At 51.5% G+C, this 23,624-nt stretch overlaps 1 protein-coding gene across 1 annotated transcript in view; it reads right to left on the bottom strand.

The window, feature by feature from the left end:
- The window catches only part of VWA5B1 (von Willebrand factor A domain containing 5B1), a 61,608-nt gene continuing 40,985 nt past the window's right edge, over positions 3,002–23,624 (bottom strand). Inside the window, 10 exon segments of the mRNA XM_021095476.1 lie at positions 3,002–8,632; positions 10,146–10,177; positions 10,180–10,262; positions 10,773–10,842; positions 13,928–14,059; positions 15,310–15,447; positions 17,408–17,698; positions 17,701–17,721; positions 18,212–18,413; positions 22,741–22,931. Of these exon segments, the coding sequence (XP_020951135.1) occupies positions 8,138–8,632; positions 10,146–10,177; positions 10,180–10,262; positions 10,773–10,842; positions 13,928–14,059; positions 15,310–15,447; positions 17,408–17,698; positions 17,701–17,721; positions 18,212–18,413; positions 22,741–22,931 (1,655 nt within the window). The 3' untranslated portion in view covers positions 3,002–8,137.

Genomic DNA, 23,624 nt, shown 5'->3' with positions numbered 1-23,624 from the left:
TTACCAAAGGGGTGATCTGCCTGATCAAATTCCCTCTTTCTCTTGCCCAGTGTACAAAGCTCATGGAACTTGGGTGCATCTCAAATCCACCCTGCCTCTTGGGGGAATGAGGAAGAGACTGTCCCCAGCCCCATCACTGTCAGTGAACAGAGTCCTCAAAAACGTGGTGCAGGAGCTACACTAGATTGCCCCAGATAAGGCACAGTCCGATGGAGGAGACAGAGCCCTGTTTGGGAAGAGCCCGGGGCTGATTGAGGAGATAAGATCTGTGGCCTTGGAGAGCACCCAGTCTGATGTGGCTACAAAGCCTCTGTCCTGGGAGAGACCTGAGTGTAATCCAGAGCTCCTAGTCTGATGGCAGAGGCCGAATACCCTAACAAAATATCCCGTAAGAAGCTGCTGCTGGGAGGCCTGGGAAGGCTTCCTGAAAGAAGTGGGTTTGCACAGAGTTTGTGGGAAGGAGGAGGTTCCCTATGGTGGGGAGGAGGAGGAGTTGGCAGAGCAGGGAGGGACCAAGCCATCATCTGTCCTTTCCAGCCCCAGGTGAGCGAGCCTGGGATCTGGACACACGGGTGAATACGTGACCAGCACAGCCTTTCAGTGGGCTTCCTAGCCATCACGAATCACCCATTTTTAGGAGAGAAAAAAAGACTGTTGACAGGGAACAGGAATAGCTTCTAAAGCCTCCCTTCATCCCTGCTGCTCCTCTTTTCCCAAATGTTGTCTCTGCAGGCCTGGGGTCTGGAAGGCAGAGCATGCCCACAGCGCCCTCTGCTGGACAATATCAGAACACGCTCTGCCTTTCAAGGCATTTGTGCAGGCAGCCCCTGGTTTCATGCCCTGGGGAGGAGATTCTGTAGCCAGGAATGAAGGATAGACAGGCCCTGGGCCAGTGTTTGGGAGGGACTATATCTGCAACCTGGAGGATCTTGGAGCTTAAGAGTAGTGTATGGGTGGGGGTTAGTTTGCTTGGGGTGACTGAGGGAGCCGTCATAGATAACTGGCCCCCCAGATCTTACCGAGGGCTCAGGACCTGGGGTGACCATTGTCCTGAGTATCCAGGACCCCTCCTCCACCCCAGGGAGGCCCCCCGCCCAGCAGATTACCTACGTCTCATGATTTGTAGGGGACACGTGTCCCTTTCATCCTCCCGACCCAGGACCTGGTGGCTGGACTTGGGGTGGGTAATCTGGATGCTCCCCGACTTCGGTCCCCAGGAGGGAGCGAAGGTTTCAAGATTCTAGATGATGCTTGGGGTGGGAATGAGGGCAAGCGTGTTGGGTGGCAGAAGAAGAGAGCTTGGCAGAGCTGGGCTGGAACCCTACGTCGTATTTTCTCCCCTTTTCACACCAGGATAAAGATTAATTGAGCTCAAGGGAGCGTAGGTTTCCCAGGGGGACCAGTAGTGCCTTGGAGGGGACAGAGGACTCAGGAGGCCCAGAGACCCAGTGGCCTCACTTCATTCTGTCAGATCCAGAGTCCCTGCTTTCCTGAGCATTTCTTTCCCCCTTTCTTTGGCTGCCCTGCAGCATATGAAAGTCCCAGGCCAAGGATCAAATTTGAGCTGCAGTGGAGACCTGCACTGCAGCTCTGGCAACACCAAATCCTTAACCCATTCTGCTGGGCCGGGGATGGAACCTGAGTCCCAGCACCCCAGAGATGCCTGCTGATCTGTGGCGCCACAGCAAGAACTCCTCCAGAGCAGGTTTTTCATGGCCAGGAGACACTTACTGCCACCCCAGCAGGACGTGCACGCACAAGTGTGTTTGTGTGTGTGTGTGTGTTTGCATGTGCTTTTGCAGGATGTGCAACGGGAGAAGAGGACAAAACAGCAAGTTGCAAGTTTCTTACAAAGGTGGAGGCAGTGGCCAGCTCATGTAAAGTCAGTGAGGTGCTAAAGGGAGCGTGGAGGTCTGGTGGGGATCAGAGGAAAGACTTGTCTACCTTAGTGAAAGCCGAGACCCGGCTGAAAATCACCCCCAAGGGCAGCCTGTGAGCAGTATTTCTGCTGACCATTTAATCTCAGCCTGTTGGCTCCTGGAATTGTCTCCATTAGGGGCTGTTAGCACGCTGTGCCGATGCTTTTGGCCTATTAGGAATTCCTGTTTGAGTCAACTGTTCTCCCTGAACGCTGCAAAGGGATGATTGATTTTGAGGAAACAAGGCAAGCTGCTAAAGGATTTCCGAATGAGCCTTATCCTGTTTGTGTGGATTCCAAGACAAAATGGTGGCGGGTGACAATTTTCAAAGAAATATATTTTGTGGGATCATTAATGGCTTCTGAGAAAAATCTGAAATGGACAAAGCAGTGCTGCAGAGATATTGCCGCAATGCCTGGATGTATCCTCTCAGCGCAATTCAGTTCAAGTGCACAGGGGCTGGACACCTGCCAACAGCTGTCCTTTGCCAGGCAGCTTTCTCCAGCTTCAGAAGTTAGCTTGGCTGGTGCACCTGTGGCCAAGCAGAAGTGTCAAGGAATTAATGCCCCTGGGAGGGTCCTTTAACCTGTGGCTGCGTCAGGCTGGTGCACCCCCCACCCTATTCCTTGCCTGTGAGCTTTGAGATGTGTTGTCTGTTCTGGTTCCTAGAGTCCTCACTCCCCAGGGGAGTGAGGGGCCACACCCATGGTACAGCCTTGTTGGTGACACTCTCTTCCTGGATGACCTTTGTGTACATTTCACCTCCTCGCCTGCCTACAGCGTTTCCTAGAACCACGCGAATACGCTCTTTGCACTGAATCCTTATCTCAGGCTCTGCTTCTGGGGAAGCTACTGTGACCAACTTGTCCGGATTTTCCTGCAGTGCTCCCAATTTCCAGACTCCAAGTCCCACATCCTGGGCCATCCCCTCAAGTCCCAGGCAAGCCGGGGGACAGTCAGTCATCCAAGGGAGAGCCCAAACCAGGACAGATGTCACCACATCAAGTGAGGCAAAGAGATCTCTGAACCCCTGGTTTGAAAGCCAAGCACTGGCTTTGAGAACACAAGAGGAGACACGAGTATAATTTTGTCATATCGTCGGGATCAACAATTTTTATGAGCCAAAAGCCTCTAAGAGAACAGTAGCCACCATTTACAGAGAAGCCATTCCTTTGAAACAGGCACAGTCATACAGCCCCAGGGTATGATTTGCTGATTACTGATGGATGTTAGACAGCTGATGTCCAGGGTTCCACAAGGTCTGCAGAACTGGCTACTGGGCAGAAAGGTGACGTGTATTCCAAAAACAGGAAGTGCCACAGGCACCGTGGAGGCTGTTACAGGGGAGCAGGCAAAGGGATAGGATAGCACATTGTAGGCACTTGAGGCTCTGAGGGGGACAAGCACCGGCCATGCCACTTGAGCTAAAGCCACCTGGGCAAAGAGTGAAACTAGACGGCGGGTGTGCCCATATTCACCACAGTGAGACGAGGCGCTTTGCCTTGGGAAGCGGCTGTAAGCTCCAGATAGCTGGCTCTGAGCCAAGGAGATTTGCAGCATGAACAGGAGAAATCCCACTTTGTCAGGTCACCTGGGAGGCAGTGCTGTTGAGAGGCTGGGGGCCGGGTGAATGCATGGGTTGGGGCTGGAGCCCACAGTGGGTGCTGGAGGCCTGGCCAGGAGAGGCTGCCAAGCTCCTGACCTTGGGAGAGATCTCTGTGGATCAGATCATCCAGCTGCAAAATGCCGCACACGCCCCTGCGCTGGTTATTTTTACACTGGCGCTGCGGAGTGTGCTACAGCTGAAGAATGTGCCCATTTTTTGTTGTGGATTTCTCTAGGCCCTGCTAGATGGGTGGGGGGTAAAAGACCTTCCAAATGCCATGGCAGTGAACTTGCATCCTATCTCCTGGGGTGGCAGAGCCCTTCTCTTTCCCTTCCCAGGGTCCTAGCAATGCAGAATGCATTCGTGCCTGGGGACCACTGGGTTCCAAGATGCAAGAGGCAGCATTTGGACCTCGCAAGGGCAGATGCTAGAGTGTCACATAAGTTCCAGCCAGGCAGGTGAATGGGGTGACCATTCCCCAGGGTAGGCTGCACACGGATCAGGGGAGACCCCCCTCCAAATAAGGGTAGGAGCTAACAAGGGCAAGTTAGGATTTAGAGGAAACTTCCAGAGGTCTTTTCTGATGGATGTCCCACATGAACAGCTAGAAGGGAAGAAGAGGAAACCTTGCTTTCTCAAACATCCGAGGAGCAGGTGGAAACCCACCAGCAGCTACTCCATCATCAGTCACAGCATGGTTCAAGAGCAGTGGAGGACAGTAGATGCTATTTGTTTGGTCCACAGGCAAAGGGCAGGTTGGGAAAACGCACGTGCTGGCTGGAAACGGAGGCTACTTATTTACAAGTCGGGTGTAAGCCTTCCTGCGTGTGGGGTCCTGGGATCCCAGTTTTCCTGAGATCTGGAGTTGGTCCCTCACAGACAAAGAGAGCGGGCTCTGCCTCTGAGCGTTGCAGCAGGCTGGACCCTTGGGGCACTTTGTTGCAGGGACCCACCCTGCCCCTCCCTGGCTGCAGCTGTTAGTTTTACTCAACTTCAGGGCCAAGGTACCTGAGGCCACACCCACAGATGGGAGGACCACAGGGTGGGGTGTGGCCAGCCAAGACACACCCACCCAGAAGGCAGAGTAGTGGAAAAATGGTTCAAGGAGCAGACATCCTTCACATGCTTCTCGCCAAGCTCCAAAAAGAACAGAAACATCACCTAACACATTCACTACACTGCCTGGCGTACAGGCGCTCAAAAAAGGCTTTTTTTCCTCTTTGTTTTTGGCCGCCCAAGACATAGAGAGTTCCCCAGCCAGGGATCAAATCTGAGGTGCAGTTGCGACCTACGCCGCAGCAGGAACTACTCAGTAAAGGCTTTTTTTTTTTTTTTTTCCTTCTTTCTTTCTGGGGCCACACCTGCAGCCTATGAAGTTCCCATGCCAGGGGTGGAATCAGAGCTGCAGTTGTCGGCCCACGCCACAGCCACAGCCACACCAGATTCAGCTGCATCTGTGACCTACACTGCAGCTTGCAGGAACATTGAATCCCTAACCCACTGAGGGGGGCCAGGGATCGAACCTGTATCCTCATGGACACTAGTTGGGTTCTCAATCGACTGAGCCACAGCAGGAACTCCAGCTTTCTGAATGTGGGTGCCCAAAGAACCTGAAGGAAATCAGACCAGCATTTTCCCAATGGAATAACCTGGGAAAAGACTTTCTAAATCACCTCCTAGACACTGACAATGCACGTTTACATCCTCCTGACTTCAAGAAATCTGTCTTCCTAGTGTTTCCCCAACATATTTGACCTCTGGACAGTTTCTCATGAATTGCTAATGTATATCTCAACCAAGGAACAGCGCTGGAAATGCTGATCTAGTGTCATCTCGTCCTTTTACAAAAGATGAAATGGGGCCCAGAGAAAGCATGCAACTTGCCAAAAGTCACACAGCATACTAGTGGTGGAATTTAGACCAGCACTGAAATTCCCCAGCTCTCAGCTCAGTACTCTTTCCGATAAAGGCCAGGCTTTGTGGGAGAGTGCTATAAAGCATCTGTACCCTCCTGTGCATCCAGGCAGGGCACAAACATCCATCTGCATGACCTAGAAAGCAAGGGCTAGGTTAGCAAAGAATCCAGATTAATCCAAATCAATTCTGGTTGCAGGGGCTTCAGTTCACCTTTGGAACCACTTTAGCTTCAATGTGTGTGCTAGTTACCTAAGATTCTTCTCTCTCCTTTAAAGCAAGTCCCTTTGGTTCTCAGCTTGGCAGTTCTGGAGGCAGATTCTTGAAACTGCATGTTCTTTTAATACCGCTGAAGTTCTTTTAAAAAATGTCCCTTATCCAGATGTCCCCCAAAGCCCTTGGTTTATCTGAAATCAGGAGGATTTGTTTCTCTGCCTCTCTGGGTGCTGGGCAGGGGAACCAGGGTGAAGTCAGCAACTTGCTTGTGCATCTAAGTTGTCCATGGTTCCAGAAGCTGCTACCAGGGCAGGGTCTGAGGTGGCTCCTTGGAGAAAGGGGTTGCGATTACTGCCCTGCTAGGTTTCTCAGTTCCTCCTTCCAGGGCTCTTGGTAGCACTGGTTTTACACTGGGCAGGTGCTGGACCACCTGAGCCCCGGTCATTATCCACAGAGCTTGGAGACCCTGAATCAGGTTAAGCAGGAGGCTGGCCAGCCCAGTCCAACCTGGTCATGTTAGGAGGAGGAAAGAGGCCCAGAAGGCACATGGCACTTGTTCAAGGTCACAGAGACAATCAGAACAAGTCCATGGTCACTGAGAGAGAGACCTCTCAGAGGCAGAGAATCTGGGAATATCAGAGCAGAGGGAATGCCCCACTTCAGGGCACCTAGAGAGGGGAACTCACTTGCCCAAACTAGTGCCAGGCATTTCAACTCTTGGCTTACAGTATTTCCATTCGTGGTGGCACAGGGGAGGACCATGGTCTAGCATAAAAGCCTCAAGCCCTCATCCTTCTTGGTCAGGTAACCGCCTGGCTGGATTCCTCCCCAGACAGTGGGACTGAACAGAACAGTCAGCCAAGCTGATGGGACTTGATATAAAGTCTCCGGCCCTTCCCTCCCTGGGGGATGGAGCACAGCCTCAGAAGGCTGGTGAGCTGAAAGCCCCTCCTGGGAGATTTTGCAGCACAGCAGCAGGGCAGGGCCAGGCTTTGCTAGGGGGGGTGGTGTTTGGTGAGGGATACCACATCCTGGCGGGGCTGCCTTTTCTCCACACCCAATGCGTGTTCAGCTGACAATCTCCTTCTCTCACTCACCCCCTGCTGAAGACTGGCCATTTCTTGAGTCTTCATGTGGCCTCATGAAGGTGTTTGATCCATGGGGTCCTCCAGATCTCCCCAAAGGGGAACATCTGGCAGGGGCTTCGTGCCAGGGCCCTGGGGCCAGAAAGGACCCCTTGATGAGAAGAGGTTAAGACCTTGGAGAGGGGGTTGGGGGAGGGTGTGGATTCAGCCTGGGGTCCGAAGCCGATGGGCTTCCTCCATGAGGTCCAGACCCACCTCCAGGGGAGTCTGCTGGGCAGAGGTGACTGGGCCCCAGTTACTTGGGAATCTGAGGCTGGGACACACCTATCCCCACAAGGCACACAAGGTGGGCCTGAGATAGGGACGTCCCCAGGAGCTCGCAGCTTTGAAGCTTCAAAATTCAACTCATTGACTAAATCACGGCGCCCAGCTCAAGCTGCCATCCCCAAATGCACTGCAGCCAAGGGTGGTTCTCTGTTGCAGAGACACGCCACCCACCCGGCCCCAGTGTGCAGGAGAGGGCCCCCACTATCCCAGAATGCAGCTGACACAGGGTGTCTCTCTAGCCCCTCAACACAAGAAGACAGAGTTTGCATTATGCAATTCCTGACAGCTTGTAAATTACTTAAGGTGTCCTCTGGTTTCTTCACTGACTTTTGTGACCATGTCTCTTCTTTGGGGGACTATTTTTTAACAGATTGCGGCTTAGTTCTAATGTCTCGGCTTGCAGGGTGCCTCCTCTTGTCCTGCCTACCTCCTCTTCTTAGACAGAAGTCGCAAATCGTGTCCAGAACCCCACCAATACATACGAAGGGTTTCCAAGCCAAAGGGAAAGTTCCCCGGGTGAGTCCTGCAAAGTGCTGGGCAAGTTGGCTCTCCAGGCAGTTCGGAAGAGGGATTTAGAGTCCTGGACTGTCACCATGGAGGCAAGAGCCTAGCCCACAATGCAGCTGGCAGAGGTGGTTTCCCCCTGCCTAGATGCAAGCTTGCACGTGGGGTTGCTTTCAGGCTTGGGGTCGGCTCATCCATCCTTTATCTGCGGCGGGCACTGCTCAGGTGATCCTCCTCCAGAGAGAACTCGGGCTTAAACTGCATTCTCTCTCCCACCCCACAGGGGCAGTGAATCCCTCAGCTCCCTGGATGTCCAGGCAGAAAGGAACCTTTGAACGTTCTAGAGCTCTAGTTCCTCACCTCACCAGTTATTATACAGGTGGGGAGGCGGAGGCCCAGAAGGGAGGGAAGGTACTGGCCTAACGTGGCAGTTAGGTGGTAGCCAAGTTGCATTGAGCCCAGGCCTCCTGATTCCAATCCAGGGCTCTTTCTAGCAAGCGGTGTATTGGCTACAGTTTCCAGGGGTTCCCTCCCTCTCCCCCTGCCCTGCCCGCCTCCTTCCCGCACTACACATAATTCGGGTGATAGCAGAGCATATTGAACTCCAGGTTCTCGTCCCAGTGTCGCAGGAGCACGAACAGCTGGCGGGCGGCAGCCTTGAGCGTGCCCCGCGTGCGGCCCTCGGGCACCTCCTGTTGCTCCAGCCACGAGCTGGCCTTGGCCGCCACCAGCTCCCACTCAACAAAGTAGGAGGCAGAGCTGTGCTCCAGCCAAGCCAGTGCCACCACTGTGGCCCACAGCTTCCCCGTGTGCTCTATCATAGCCCCAGGCTCCCAGCCCGGCTTGCCCTCAGCCAGAGGCTCTGGGGAGCAGCTGTCACAGGAGGAGTGCCGAGGTGAGCGGCTGGTGCATATCTGAGGACCTGGGCACTGGCGGGTGGTGAGGGACACTCGGTGGCAGGTGAAGGGCGAGGTCCACTTGAGCTTCTCCATGGGGATGCCGATGGCCTCGCAGAAGGCTTGGTCGAGCAGGAAGGCTCCCGAGGCCAGCTGCAGAGACACCTGTGTGTGGGGCAGCCCCTCAGTGGGCCTCAGACTTTCTCGCCCGTGGAGCCCCAGGCCGTGCCAAAGTCTGGGTGCACACAACCCGCCCGTTCATCTCGCCAACTTGCCCCACCTACCTAGGGACCACGGGGTACACAGCCCAGCTGAGCATTGCCATGCTCTGTCCCATTGGTACTTTGCTGATAACTGCCCAAGCCCATCTCAACATCTTCTCTCCAAACCAGCCTCCTGTCCTGGGCAGGTGGGCCTGGATCAGCCACTGGGACTCTCCAGGGCCATCCAGCGGACTCTGGGTGGCTCGCCAACCCCATCTTCCCCCCACACCAGTCAGTTTCCAAGTCCTAAAAGGTCCACTTGCTGAACAGCTCTGCAATCCACCACCTGCCACTTCATGTCGTTGCTGCCTCTCCTTTCCTCCCTTGCCCTCCTCCCATCTTTCCTGCACCCTGAGGGGTCTCTGTAAGGCCATGTCCCTCTTCGAAGGCCATCAGCTCAGCGGTTTCCATTTTTTTCTCCTAGAATAAATCCAAGCTCTGATTTCCAAAGTGCTAATTCATCCTTGACTCTTCCTTCCCCCACCTCATTCTCAAGCCCCTAAGCTTGCCCTCCTTTCTAAGCTACTGGCCACAACTCCTCACCTCTTCAGGTCTTGACTTACCTATTACATTCCTTAAGAAGTCCTGCTTCATTCCTCCATGACCTCAAGCCTCCCCCCCCATTCCCCTCCCACGCCCTACAGCCCCGCCCTGTGGACTTGACCTGTCACAATGCCCGACCATCAGAATTGCCTGATTCCTTAGGGATGTCCCAACTAGACACTTAGTGCCTGAGTTCAGCGACTATGTTCACCTAGTTCAAGGTTGTCTTGCAGGGTCTACCACTGTTCCTGGCTCAACACATCCTTGCGGATTCAATCCATGCCCTCTGCTCTGTGGTCCAGGATATTTGGAAACCTACAGCGACACGGACCACCTACAGTGACAGGGACTGGAGCTGGACAGTGAAGCTCAAACCATGTCCTTCTAGCACCTCCTGATCCCTAGCCCCATGGGGCCCCAGCTGGGGCAGGGCCAGGCTCCCTTGCTCCTCAATTCAGAGACACCGGCTCCCGGCCTGGGCTTCTCACCCCGCCCTGCATGCTGGAGCTTCTTCAGAACCACTTGCTAAACTCAGTGCATGTCCCCGGGGTGTTCAATTCACTCACTTGTGAGTCATTTCAAGGATTATTTTTATGTGCTGAAACACACACACATAGGTGGCAGAATAGACGGCAAAATTCCCATGAATTTTTAAAGCAAAGACAGCAGATGCAAAGAATTTTTGTGGTGCTGGTGCTGGCTTCTGATAATACGCCTGGACCCGGGGTGGGTGGGTGGGGGGTCCTCAGGCCGACCTCCTCTGCCCTGCAGGCTAAGTGGGAAGTCTAGGTCCTCTTCCCTTTGGGGAGGGGGAGGGGTAGGCGGCCCCCTGGCTGAGTCGGGGGCAGAGGTCGGGGGTCTGGGGCACTCACCAGAGGGATGTAGTCGAAGCTCTGGCTCCCGGGGCTGACTCTGGAGCCTTGGTCAGTGGCTTGCCCAGGAAGCCCTTGGCTGCTCTCGTCAGCAGCCTGGACTTGTTGAGATTCAGCCTGTGTGGGTGGAGCCGAGAAAGAGGGGCCACTGCTGCCTCGGTAGTGTCCCTGGTTAGTGCCCCCCACCTCCCAAGCCCACTCAGGAGCCTCCAAAGTCAGGGCCAGAGGGATCTGACAGGTGGCCTCCTTCAACCCCCTCATTGGACAGCTGGAAAAACTAAGCCCCGGGGGAGGTCACTTCCCCTGGGGGCATGTACAGAGTTAGCAGCAGCCTGGGCAAGGAGCGTGGCAGGGGTCTTTTGGGGACCCTCTTTGATAGCATGTTCTTGTTGAACCCAGTGGTTGGACAGCCTCAGGCCAGCCCTCCTGGGGACTTGCATTTGCAGAGAGGCCCATGGGAGAACCATCATGCGACACCTGGAGACAGTGGTGCTTCCAGGCAGGGGGCCCTTCCTGATGCCCTTCAGGTGGCTCATTTTTGTGTAAATGTCCCACTGGGCCTGCCTTTGGCCTTCTGAGTCAGGAATCATGGCGGTGGGGCAAATTCTCTACGGAAATCCCACATACCTGGATCCAAAGAGTGTCTCTGAGGCTTTCAAAGAAGAAAGGGAATTGGTGGCCAGACCACGCAGGGGACCTGGAGAGGCACAGAATGACAATTAGGTCCTGAGAGATGACCCTGTCCAACTGCTCACTGCCTGGCTGGGGAAACAGAGGCCCAGAGAGGGGCAGGGCTTGCCAACATCCCTGGGGATCCGAGCTAATGGTTAGGCTGCAAGGCTGTTTCTGACCCAGTTTATAAGGAGAGGGATGAAATATGTTGAGTGTAAAGAAGCAGGCCTGGAGTTCCCGTTTTGGCTCAGTGGGTTAAGAACCAACTAGTATCCATGAAGAGGGGGTTTCGATCCCTGGCCTGGCTCAGCAGGTTAAGGTTAGGGCATTGCCACAAGCTGTGGCATAGGTTGCAGATGTGGCTCAGATCCCGCGTTGCTGTGGCTGTGGCTGTGGCGTAGGCTGGCAGCTGTAGCCCTGATTCAGCCCCTAGCCTGGGAACTTCCATATTGGGAAGCCTGCTTCCTGGCCTGCCTCTGTCACCAACTTGCTGTGTGACCTGGGGCAAGTCACTTCACCTCTCTGAGTCTCAGTTTCCTCATCTTTAAAGTTGGGGATACTCCTATTTATCTCGCATGGGGCTGTTTTGAGGAGTAAATGAACCACCAAGGACTTCGTTGGGTGAAGACACTCTCCTGGCCCAAAGATAAATCACTGTTTTAATTAGAGAGAGAGCTGGTGACCATCCGCTCAGCTGCAGGAGGCGTGTACTTCTCACGGCCTGGGGTCGTGTTCTCCCTGAAGGACACAGTGGGGTTTTCCTCCAGGTCTACAACAGAGGAAGCCAGTGAGACCCCAGCTGCCCAGCCTGGTCCCTCGACTTCTCACCCCACTTCCCCCACCCCGCCCTACCCGAGGAGAGTGCTGGTCTGAATCCACAGTACCTGGAAAAGGGCTGGGAGAGCAAGGTTAGGGTTCCCATCTGCTTGGATGGGCCTCCATCTCCCAAAGACACTACCAGGCTCCAACATAAAAGCTGGACACGGAGTTCCCGTCGTGCCTCAGCGGTTAGCAACCCCGATTAGCATCCATGAGGATGTGGGTTTGATCCCTGGCCTCACTCAGTGGGTTAAGGATCCAGCATTGCTGCAAGCTGTGGTGTAGGTCACAGACACGGCTTGGATCCCGAGTTGCTGTGGCTGCAGCGTAGGCTGGTGGCTACAGCTCTAATTCGACCCCTAGCCTGGGAACTCCATATGCCACAGGTGTCTAAAAAAACAAAAAGGCCAAAAATAAATAAACAAATAAGGAAGAGTTGGCCATGCCTGGGTTCACATCCTCACTCCCCCAGGGACTAGCTGGCCCTGGGGAAAGTTACCTCCTTTGTAAGTTTCAGTTGCAAGTTGGGGTAGTACTGATCTGTGTTGTTGTAAAGATTAAATGAGATCTACACAGACGGTACTTAGTGCCTGGCCCAAGGTAAGGGCTCAATAAATCCCAGAGTTACAGACCCAGCAGGGAATCGGGAGCAGGTAGGGACCTGAGGGTGGGGCTGGGGGTGGAGGAACAGACAGGTTCATGCCAGTTTTCCAGGAGGCACCAGAACATGGCAGCCACCTGTCTGAGGGCTCCAAGCCTCAAGTTCCCCATCTGCCAAGTGGGGATAATAATTGCACATAGTTTGTTCAAAATGTGTCACTGGGGTGGTTATTCTTCTGATTATTATTTCTAGGACTGGAGAGTGATGGGGAATACACCGTAAAGGAACGATCCAAATTATGGCAAGAGATTCATGCACAGATATGTTCCACAAAGCCTGGCTCCCCTCTGAGACCATCAGTAGCTCTGTGAGGGCAAGAGGCTCCGTTTATCACTGGGCACTCTGGGGACAGCACAACCTGTGACTGAACCAGTGACTGAATGACAGAGGCAGCCAGCAGGCAAAGGGTATGGTGGTTAATGAACCTCATGGCCTCTGGAGCCAGACACAGCCTGGCTCTGCCATGCATTTGCTGTGTGACCTTGTGTAAATCACTCGACCTCTCTGAGCCTCAGTTTCCTCATCTCTTGATATGGAAAATAAGAGAAACTCTCTCAGATGGGTGTGAGGAGTCATAGATAATTAAAGTGGTGCTGGCATATAGAAGACTCTCCGTGAGTGTTAGCCAGTGTCATCTCTGGGGAGGGAAAGGGCTTGGGACAGACTAAGAGTTTAGACATCACATACACTGGGTGTGAATCAGAGACAACTGAAAAGAAGGAATGTGTGGTTCTGATGGAAATCATGGCCCACCAAGAGCTGGGCTATGGAGAAGGGAAAAGATAGACCAGAAGTTTCCTCTAGACTGAGAGCCTAGTCTGGCTCGGGGCTAAGGCAGGTTCCCCTTGGGTTTGGAGGCTCTGGGGGACCAAGGAGTTGGCAGAACTCCTTAATTCTGAAGAGATCTTCCTAGAGATTTCCATCCCACCACCACGGTCCCTTTTTTAAAGCCATCAATGTCTGTAGCACTTCTAATCCCTCAGGTAAAACACTGCTGTGATCTGGGTGTCAGGGCTAGGGGCCAGGTGGGACCTCTGATGTCCTTTCCATGCACGGAAGAAGGCAGGAGACCCTCGTGGTACATCTGAGGGCGTGTAGGAAGGGGTTAGGACTAGTGCAGCAGTTAGGCTGTCTTTAGCAGGACAAAAGTCACCAAATGGTCAAGGCATGGGTCTTCAAGGACCCAAGATGCAGGCACAATGAAATCAGATGAAGGTGGAGAGGAAGATTTTGTGAATCCTGGAAGAAGCACTGGGACCCAAACAGATGGAATTGCTTCTTTGCTTTTTCCCTATTTATTAGGTTTCCTGGCCTTTGGTGCTTGGGAGGACTCAGAGGTTTGAGGCAAGGAACAGCCATAGGGACCGGTGGACCTTGAAAGGGGAGAGGTGGGGAATGGTGTGGATACATGGTGGGGGATGGTGTGGGCTGCCCTCTGGCTCCTGGTGGCTCTCCCAGCAAAGATATCTTCATGCCTATCTCAGGCCTCAGAGAGTCAGGAAGCCTGGCCTTGTTCTAGCCCCATAAGGCCCAGAGTGAAAATCAGGGAGAGGCCTCTGGGGGCCTCGGACATGAGAGCGCAGTGACTCAGGGGCCCAGGCTTCAGAACATACCCCAGGCGGCTTCTTACTTAGGTTCTGAAATCTGCCATCTTCTGCTGCTGAGTCTTCCCCCAGCATGGTCTGGGACCGTCCGAAACCAGCAGAAGTGCCCCTCCACTGTTGGGTCAGGACCCGAGAGCTGGCCACCCGCGATGCAGCACCTTCACAAGGAGGGGAGAAGGGCTCAGCCCCTGCCTCTGCTTCCCCACCCAAAAAATAAAGGTAATAGTACCTTCTCTATAGAACTGTCCTGAAGATGAAATAATTTAACGTGTATAAGAGGGGAGGAGAGGCTCTTAGAAGCAGGGATGGGGGCAGATCAAGCAGGGGGTGGAGACCTGGGCTATGCCTATGTGTGCGTGTGTGCGCGTGCCTGCCTAAAGGGCTTTCTCATTGGCTGTTATGATGGTGATGGTCCCTGCCGTGGGCTACCTGCTGCTATTAAAACGAAATGATGGAAAGATACTTCCCACACCCATAGTTTTTAAGATATAGCACATCCTGGTATGATCCATTTAGTGCAAAATGAACTGTCTTTTGATTTCTCTACATGTGGATACCTGCAGAGAGAAGTCTGGAAGGATGGTCACACCAAGGAGGTAATGAGTGCTCATTTCTGGATGACTGTCAGTTCTAGTCACGTTTATTTGTTTTACATCTTTCTATATTTTCTATTTTTATTTGTTTTTTTTTTAATTGAAGGATAGCTTATTTACAATGTTGTCTTAATTTCAGGTGTACAGTAAAGTGATTCAGTTTATCTATGTATGTATGTATCTATCTATCTCTCTTTTTCAGATTCTTTTCCCATATAGGTTAACTACAAAATACTGAGTATAGTTCCCTGTGCTATACAGTAAGCCCTTGCTGGTTATGTATTTTATATACAGTAGTGTGTGTCTGTTAATCCCAAACTCCTAATACCCCCCTAGGCACCCCCCCCACTACTTTCCCCTTTGGTAGCCATACATTTGTTTTCTATGTCTGTCGGTCAATTTCTGTTTTGTAAATAAGTTCATTTGTATCTTTAAAAAAAAAAAAAAGATTTCACCTATAAGCGATATCCTATGATATCTTCATGAGCTTCACTTAGTATGAAAATCTCTAGGTTCATCCACGTCTTTCAGTATTTTAGAATTTTCTATAGTGAGCATATACCAATTGGAGAAACACAGTAAAGGCATATTCATTTAGCGGACAAAAGGAAGTGGGATGGTCTCACAGCCCTCTGCAGAGCAGGGGGACAGGGACTCGGGTGCCCGCCCCCCAGACAAACCATCTGCCAGGGCCTTTCAGCTTCTAGGCCCTTCCCTGCACCCCTTCCTGCAGGTCTGTGCTCCTCTGTATCCTAGTCCCCCTCCTCCCGCCCCCTTGGGGGCTGCTCGGCTCCATGGCTGTGCACCTGCCTTACCAGAGTTGGGGTAGCCCACCACGGTGGGCAGGTAACAGCTCTTGCTGATGTCCACAGGCACGAAGGCTGTGAACTTACTGATGACATTGCAGGCCTTGCTGGTGTGGACAGCATTCACCTGGTAGCGGCGGCTGGACCCTGTGGAGGGAGAAGCTGGGGTCACTGTGTAGACTCGGAAAGTCCTCCCTGAGCTGGAAGTTCTGGAAGCTGGAAGGAGGGCTAGATCGGTGGCCCCATCTTTGAAATTAAATGAGTCCTTAAAGTTATCAACTTGCCATCAAGGAGATTAAAAAAAAAAAAAAAAACTACTCTCAAGATTATTAGCCTCGGGAGTTCCCGTCGTGGCTCAGTGGTTAGCAAATCTGACTAGGAACCATGAGGTTGTGGGTTCGATCCCTGGCCTCACTCAGTGGGTTAAGGATCCGGCATTGCCGTGAGCTGTGGTGTAGGTTGCAGACGCTGCTCGGATCCCACGTTGCTGTGGCTACGGTGTAGACCAGCGGCTACAGCTCCGATTAGACCCCTAGCCTGGGAACCTCAATATGCTGCGGGTGCAGCCCTGGAAAAGACAAAAAAAAAAAAAAAAAGTTTATTAGCCTCCACCATCATTTCATAAAATAAGGACATTTTAATGTAAAAGAGGCAAGACCTCAAGAACAAAAATGACAGTTACTTTCCTTAAATAACTTTAGTGTTATTTAAAAGAAAAAACACACAGACATTGAAAAACTTATAGTTCCGGAGGAGACAGTTTGGGGGATGGGGGGATGTGCTTGGGTTGTGGGATGGAAATCCTGTGAAATTGGATTGTTATGATCATTATACAACTAAAAAAAAAAAAAAAAAAGAAGAAGAAGAAAAGAAAAAAATAAAAAACAACTCAAATCTCTGTGTTGCCTATATTTTCTATTTTCATTTTGCAGCTGTCTGACGAGAATCTTACTGCAGGATTTCACAGATCTCCTGGCTGCATGGAGACCATTGGTCTGGCCCTTGGGGACAATCTTACAGAGACAACCAGAGAGGGATAGTGGGGAGCACAGGGTCACAGAGCAAGTTAGGAATGGACCTGAGATCAGGACTCAGGATGGTCTGACCCTAAAGCCCAGGCGCTTCCCACTGAGCAGGTAACCAATCTCCCTGGCATGAAGAGTGGACAAATGTCTTGTAAACCGTAAGATGAAGTACTCATGGGAAGAAAAAATAATCTGTACGAAAATACAAATAATATCAAATAAAAACAATATCATATTACTGTACAAATAAAGCACAAACTATAACAAATACTAGAAATTTTCTCTATTTATATCTATATCTCTCTGTTCTGCAAGTGCACTCCATCAAGATCCCAGGAATCCCTTTCTTAGGAAAGCTTGCCCCAATTCCTGAACTAAACTAGCCTCCCTGTCATCCCTGTTATACACTTTCTTGGATTCCTGTCTTTCTTTTTAATAGCACTTAGGACAAATGCCCTCACTGGTCCTCGCTCAATAAGTGACATATTGATGGGTGACTGAGCGGACCGGTTAGATCTAGGGGGTTCTGTGGGAAGGCAGGTGTGGTCTCAGCGAAGCAAGACTGGTGGAATAGGGAGGCCCCCACGGTTCTGTCTTCGGAGCCCTACAGGGGCGCTGCACAGAGAAGGCCTGGGAAGTGGGGAGGAGTGAGGGACCTGTAGCAGAGGGAAGGAGGGAGGAGAGGAGGGGACGGGTCAAAGGGTGGGCGTGGAGGGGTGAAGGAGCCCAGGGCTGGAGGAGAGAGGCTCTTTGAGGCGGGGGATGGGGGCAGATCAAGCAGGGGGTGGAGCCCTGGTGTGTGTGTGTGTGTGTGTGTGTGTGTGTGTGTGTGTGTGTTTATTGGGAGAGGGGGCCACTGGGGTAAAGGGAGGCACCTGGAGGCCACGATGGGGAGGGAGGCTGGAGCGCCTTGGAGCTTTAGGGTCAGACCATCCTGAGTCCCGATCTCAGGTTCTGGGGAGGGAAAGGCAGCGGGGAGAAGGAAGGGGTTGTAGCCAGGGGAGGAGGGCGGTCCCTGGGGGAAGGAAGCGGGAGGGGCATGGGGCGGGGCTACGAGGAGGAGGCGGGGCCGCGGCGCTCACCTTGCTCGATGTCGCCCTCGCGCTCCGCCAGCTGTTCGAAGTCGCGGATGATGGCGCGGGCCGCCAGGTGGTGGAAGGTCTCGCTCCACAGGTCGGCCTCTCGAGCGCTACCCTTCTCGGGGCCGGGAGGCCCCAGCTCAAAGCTCACCTCCCACTGCAAACGTTGGCTGTCGCGCAGGCCCTTGACCACAGCCTTGCCCCTCACAGGGCCTGGGGTGGCAGGCCTGCTGGGACTGGCCTGCTCTTCAGACTCGGCCAGGGGCTCCCAGTCCGAGGATGTCTCCGTCTCGAGGAGGAGAGGTGATGGGACGGCTCTGCAGGGGGGCGGAAGGACAGTCTGAGCTGAAGGACAGCGGTCCCATCCGCAGGGGACATCATCCCTCCCCAGGACGCAGACACGCCTAAGCAAGGACAGTCGCCCACGCTCCGCCCCCAGGGAACACAAAACTCTTTTCTTAGGAGAGCAGGATTGGCCTGGGCTTGTCCCCTAGAGTAGGGTGGACCCACCTCTCAGGAACCCAGTATCTAAGGGGCCAGATTGGGGGGGGGGCGCTCACACACGGCAGGGAGGACAGAGCCTCACAGGCAGCCCATAGGACAGGTTGATTGGGAAAGAGGGGTTGGTGAGGTCCTCTGGGATGGCTCCTCTGCCACAGCAGGTGCCCCCTATCCAGACACAAAAGCAGGTGCCCCCTATCCAGACACAAAAGCAGGCATCTGCCCTCCACCTGTCATCTGAAGCTAGGCTACAACCTAGGATTCCTCCCTGTCCCCAGTCAGGTCTTGGACCCTGAGGGCACTTACCCGGGTCCCCAGGGCTGCGGCTGTCTGAGGCAGGCTTGAGGCTGGACCCCAGATCCAGCTCTTTCAGGGGGCTCCAGATCTGGGTCTCTTGGCCAGAGGCTAGGAAAGGCTGGCAGCCTTGGGGCAGCAGAGAGGGCCTGCGGGCCCCTGGACCCCGGAGTTTGGGGCCCTGGCTCAGGTCCGCCCCACTGTTCAGCAAGGGCTAAGAAAGCAAGAGAAAGGGGAGGAGGCTGAGCTCCTGGTGGCTGCCCCCCTTCCCTCCACCCCCAGCCTTGGATCTTTCCCCAGGTACCCCAGCGCCTCCCGGAGAATTGCCCGGGCAATACCCACGGACACGTGACCCACCCACGCTCCACTACCCGTGAGAAACATCAACACAGATAATCCCAAACCATGGATAAAGTCCAAACCTCAGAAAACCATGGAAAATCACATACCATGGATAATATTCTAAACCCACTTTTTTTTTTTTGGCTATAAAGATTAAAACTTTGTGTGTATGTTTGGTTATAATGATCAACTTTTCCCCTTATGTTTTCTCATATGTCATGCTTAAAAATTCTTTCCCAGTAAAAACAAATTCGTTCTAGGATTTTTGTGATTTTATTTTTGTTTGTTTAAATCTTCGATTCACAAAAAATTTATTTTGGTGTAAGAAAAGAAAAAACAGACTTTTCCTGATTTTCTGAAGAGTACAAATGTCAACACCAGTTACTGAATACAGTTCGTTCATGGAGTCCCTGTGTTTATCAATTCTTCACCTCTATCCAACAAAGCTGTCATGTACATTTGGTTTTATTTCTGGACTTTCTGTTCTGTTTTGAGGATTTAATCTGTCTCACGCTAGTGCAAAGCACTTCAAAAGGCAAGGAATAAACTGGGAAATATATCTGCATGACAAAGATCATTTTCAAGAAAATGCTCTAATAAATCACTGGGGCAGAGGAGCAGGGAGATAAACTCAATAGAGTAATGGGTTAAGAGCATCTGCAGGCAGTTCATAGAAAAAAATATTCTTTAAGCCTATAAAAAAATGCTCAGTCTCACGAGCACTGGTCTGAATTGAAATAAGATTCAGATGATTTTTTCCATCTTCCAGATTGGCAAATATTTCAACGTTTGATGACACCCATAGTTGTCATTGAGGAGACAGAGTTTCTCATAGACAGTTGATGGGACTCTGAGCTGATGCACACTGTGGGAGAACAATTTAGCAATGTGCTATCAACATTAAAAATGAACAAGTTCCTGGGAGTTCCCGTCATGGCGCAGTGGTTTAACGAATCCGACTAGGAACCATGAGGTTGAGGGTTCGATCCCTGGCCTTGCTCAGTGGGTTAAGGATCTGGCGTTGCCATGAGCTGTGGTGTAGGTCGCAGACGCGGCTCGGATCCCGCATTGCTGTGGCTCTGGTGTAGGCCAGCGGCTACAGCTCTGATTAGACCCTAGCCTGGGAACCTCCATATGCCTCAGGAGCAGCTCAAGAAAAGGCAACAAGACCCCCCCCCCCAAAAAAATGAACAAGTTCCTTTGACCCAGTGATTCTCCTTTTAGGAATATAATTCTGTGGTAATACACAAGGAGGCAAATATCCCTGTGCACATATTGTATATGTATCGTAATACTGTTTGTGAAAGTGAAAATCTGGAATTGTGTCCATCAATAGGGGCTGGTAAATATGTTGTGGTACATCCATGCAATGGAACCTACAAAGACCGAAATGAAAGAGGCAGCTTTTTCTATCCTGATATGGGAAGATGTCCAAGATAGCATTTATTTTAAAAAAGTCAATTGCAACTGCTCTGTATTTTGATTGTGATGTTACATGACTACATGCGTTGGTCATAACTCAGAGCTGTTCACCAAAAAGAGTAGTTTCATTGCATATAAAGAGTGAATTTAAAAGACCTTTAACAGAGTTTCTGTTGTGGCTCAGTAGGTTAAGAACCTGACAGAGTGTGTCTGTGAGGATGCGCTTTAATCCCTGGCCTCACCCAGTGGGTTAAGGATTCAGTGTTGCCACAAGCTGTGGCATGGTTCACAGATGTGACTCAGATCTGGTGTTGCTAAGGCTGCGGCATAGGCTAGCAGCTGAGGCTCTGATTTGACCCTTAGCCCAGGAACTTTTATATGGCATGTGTGTGGCTGTAAGAGGGATGGCAAAAATAAAAAGACGTTTAAGGGGTGCCCTTGTGGCACAGCAGGTTAAGGATCTGGTGTTATCACTGCAGCAGCTCAAGTTGCTGCCATGGTGTGGGTTCATCCCTGGCCGAGGAACTTCCACATGCCAAGGGTACATTAAAAAAAAAAAAAAAAAAGACATCTAAAAAGTAAATTGAGGAGTTCCCTGGTGGCCTAGTGGTTAAGGATTTGGCATTGTCACTGCTCTGGCTGTGGTTTGATTCCTGGCCTGGGAACTTCTGCATACTGTGGGCATGGCCCCCAAAAAGTAAATTGGGGAACAGTTTGTAAATGTGATTATTCAAAATATGCGTGTGTTGCCTAAGTGTGTTTTTGAGTGTCTGCTGGATTTTCTGGAAGGAAACATGCAAAACAATTGGGTTGGGGCCCGGAGGAAGGGGGCTTTTATTGTTATTTTATATTCAGCTGAACTGTTTAAGAGTTTTTATTGAGAATCCCGAATATAATTTACTTTTGTAATTAAAGAATATCAAATTAGTTAAAAATAAATTTTGTGCCTGGAAGGAGAAGGGAATGGGTGAGTAAAGGCACTTATAAGGTATAACAGAGAAAAAATGCCTCTTAGTTTTTAGACTAAGAGTTAACCACGAGGTCTTTTTCATCTGTCAAGGGCTTACTGGGAAGAGGACCATGCCTCCCTATCTGATGGGGGCTCCTTGGAACCCCCTGGAGACCGTCTCCTTCCTATTTCCTCTGGGCCTGAGGTTCTGAGGATGGTATAAGGGTATGAGACACAAAAGGAATTGGTCCCTCTTAGGATGGCCTTATTGGGAACAGGTGTCCATCCAAGGCTGCTGGGTCCCAGGGCATCCCTAACCCCTTTACCCCTTTAAATGGATTCCCCCCACCCTTGCCCCATCATCACCACCACACTGAGAAACAGATGATGCTGCTACAGTTTCCATAGCAACAGATGAGTCTAAAATTCAGCCCCCTTCACCCAGCCATAGGCTGCAAGGAGTGTGTACCTGTGTATGGGTGTGCATACGTGAGCATTCATACAAGTGTGTTGGGAAGAATCAGATTGTGGAAGAAGCTGAGCAGGGGATGGGGAGAGATGACCAAAGATGGGCCAGAAATAAGCAGGAGAGAGGAGAAGCCAAGCTGCCTAGAGTTCTCACCAAGTAGAGTGCATTTAAAGGACACCTATTGTATACCAGGTGCTTCATCAAGTACCTCATTTCTTATTAGTTGATGCCTTTAAGAATCCTCCACCTACATCTGTTGATGGTTGTTAGCTCAGTCATCTAACAAACTATTCATAGACTAAGAAACTGGGTCTCATAGAGGCTAAGAAATACGCCAGGGGAGCAGAGTCTGCTTGACTCCAAGGTCAGTGCCTTCCAACTGCATTGAGTGGCTAAGCACAGAGAAGAGCCTTCGGTGACAACGTGGCAATGTCTCCATTGTTGGGAAGCAGAGGGGGCTTATGTGTATGTGGAGGTTGGGGGGGTGGGGGTTATGGATGGGAGAGGCAGAGTGAAAGCCTGTTTTTACGGAACTGTAGACTCACAATAACAAAGCCCATTCTTAAGAAAATGGGACATAGCAAACAGATAATAGCAAACACCCATTTGATTGAGAACAGTATTTCTCGACCTGGTGATTTTGCCCCCGTCCCATGGGGACATTTGGCAGTGTTTGCAGACATTTTTGGTTGTCTTGATTGGGGATGGTAGTGTTACTGGCATCCAGTGGATAGAGGCCAGGGATGTTGCTCAAAATTCTATAAGGCACAGGACAGCCCCCTACAGCAAAGAATGACCATATCAAAAGTGGCTGTGAAACTGGTCCAAGTCGACATTGGATGGCTGACTCTGCTGTAGCCCTAACTTGAAGACGATCTCTGCCCTGGGTAAAACTCTTGGGATTTTCAGAAGGTGCTGAAGGTGGTAGAGAGGAGAAAGCAAGGGCTTTTGCAGGCAGGAGGTCCTAGGTTGCAATCTCCTGACTGGCTATGTGACCCTAGGTAAGTTATTTAACTCTCTGATCCTCAATTTCCACATGTGTGCAGAGTGGGGGTTGTGAGGCCCCACATTTCCACCTTTGCAAGGGGTGCTGTAAAATCAAATGATAGTGTAGATGGCGGTGCATCTTGCCAAATGGGGAGTTCTATGAGCAGAGACTGGGTGATGTCACTGACCAATGGGTATTATTATTAGGAAGATGTCATTGGATGTCAGGCAGATGAAGATCCAGAAAAAGGAGAAAGACTGAATTCACTTCAGTGTAAGTTTTGGTCAAGCCCCATCCTTGTGGTTGAAGCAGGAGACATAGCTCTCCTCCAGCCATGCTCCTCCCAACTCGAATGTGCCCTGCTTGGGTACCTGCAAATCAATTTGCCACCGCGGAGCATCCAGGCTGGTCTTGTTGGTGAGGTCTTGGAGCTTGGCTTTTCGCAGTGGGTATCTCCTGGCAGCCGTTGTGGGGTCACTGGCCGTGGGGGCCCTTGGGGAGGGCTTGTGGTTGGTGATCTGGTTGGTGCTGTACGCCCGCCGTCGCTGGGAGAGGACTAGACCTGAGCAGGAGTGGTGACAGGGAAGCCATCAGAGTGGAGGACAGTGGGGAAAGAGAGGGGCTAGCATACCCCTTTCCTGCTTGGAAACTTGAGTTTTCCACTGCTTGCCTACTGAAATATGTGCTTCACTTCTCCTGAAATTCAAAGCCTTGCCTAACCAAGCCCTAACCTATCTACCCAGCTACTCTCATTTCTACTCGTTTTTCAAGGTGCTCCAAACATACCAGATGATTAACCAGTTGTGTATGTGTTTTCCAGGTGTCATACCTACATGTCTTTGCTCAAGTAGTTTCTGCTGCCTGGAATCTCCTCTCAATGCCCTCATTATATCTTTGTTAATATCCTCTACTAGATGTGCCCTTTCCTGAGATCCCCATGGTTTGTTAACCTTTCCTGTGGTCCATGTCACTCTACTTTCTGGCAGAGTTAAGGTCAACTGTATCTCCCTCACTAGATGGAAAGCTTCTGAAGGAGAGGTGTCATGTTTCAATTATCTTTGCTTCCCACACTGCGCTCAGTACCTACTCTTAGTAGGTGATCAGTAAATACCCTCTGAATGGAAACTGACACCATAAAGAAGTTTTGGAGGAAGACAGATCTAGACTTACCTGTACTCTCTTTCAAGTTTCATGAGCTTAGCCAAGTTGCTAGAATTCACCAAGTCTTAATTTCCTCATCTGTACCAATGATAAA

Source organism: Sus scrofa, chromosome 6 (assembly GCF_000003025.6).
Source record: "Sus scrofa isolate TJ Tabasco breed Duroc chromosome 6, Sscrofa11.1, whole genome shotgun sequence".
In the NCBI taxonomy this organism is placed as follows: Eukaryota; Metazoa; Chordata; class Mammalia; order Artiodactyla; family Suidae; genus Sus; species Sus scrofa.
The sequence above is the reverse complement of the archived record's forward strand: the minus strand, read 5'-3'. Positions and strand labels throughout refer to the sequence as shown.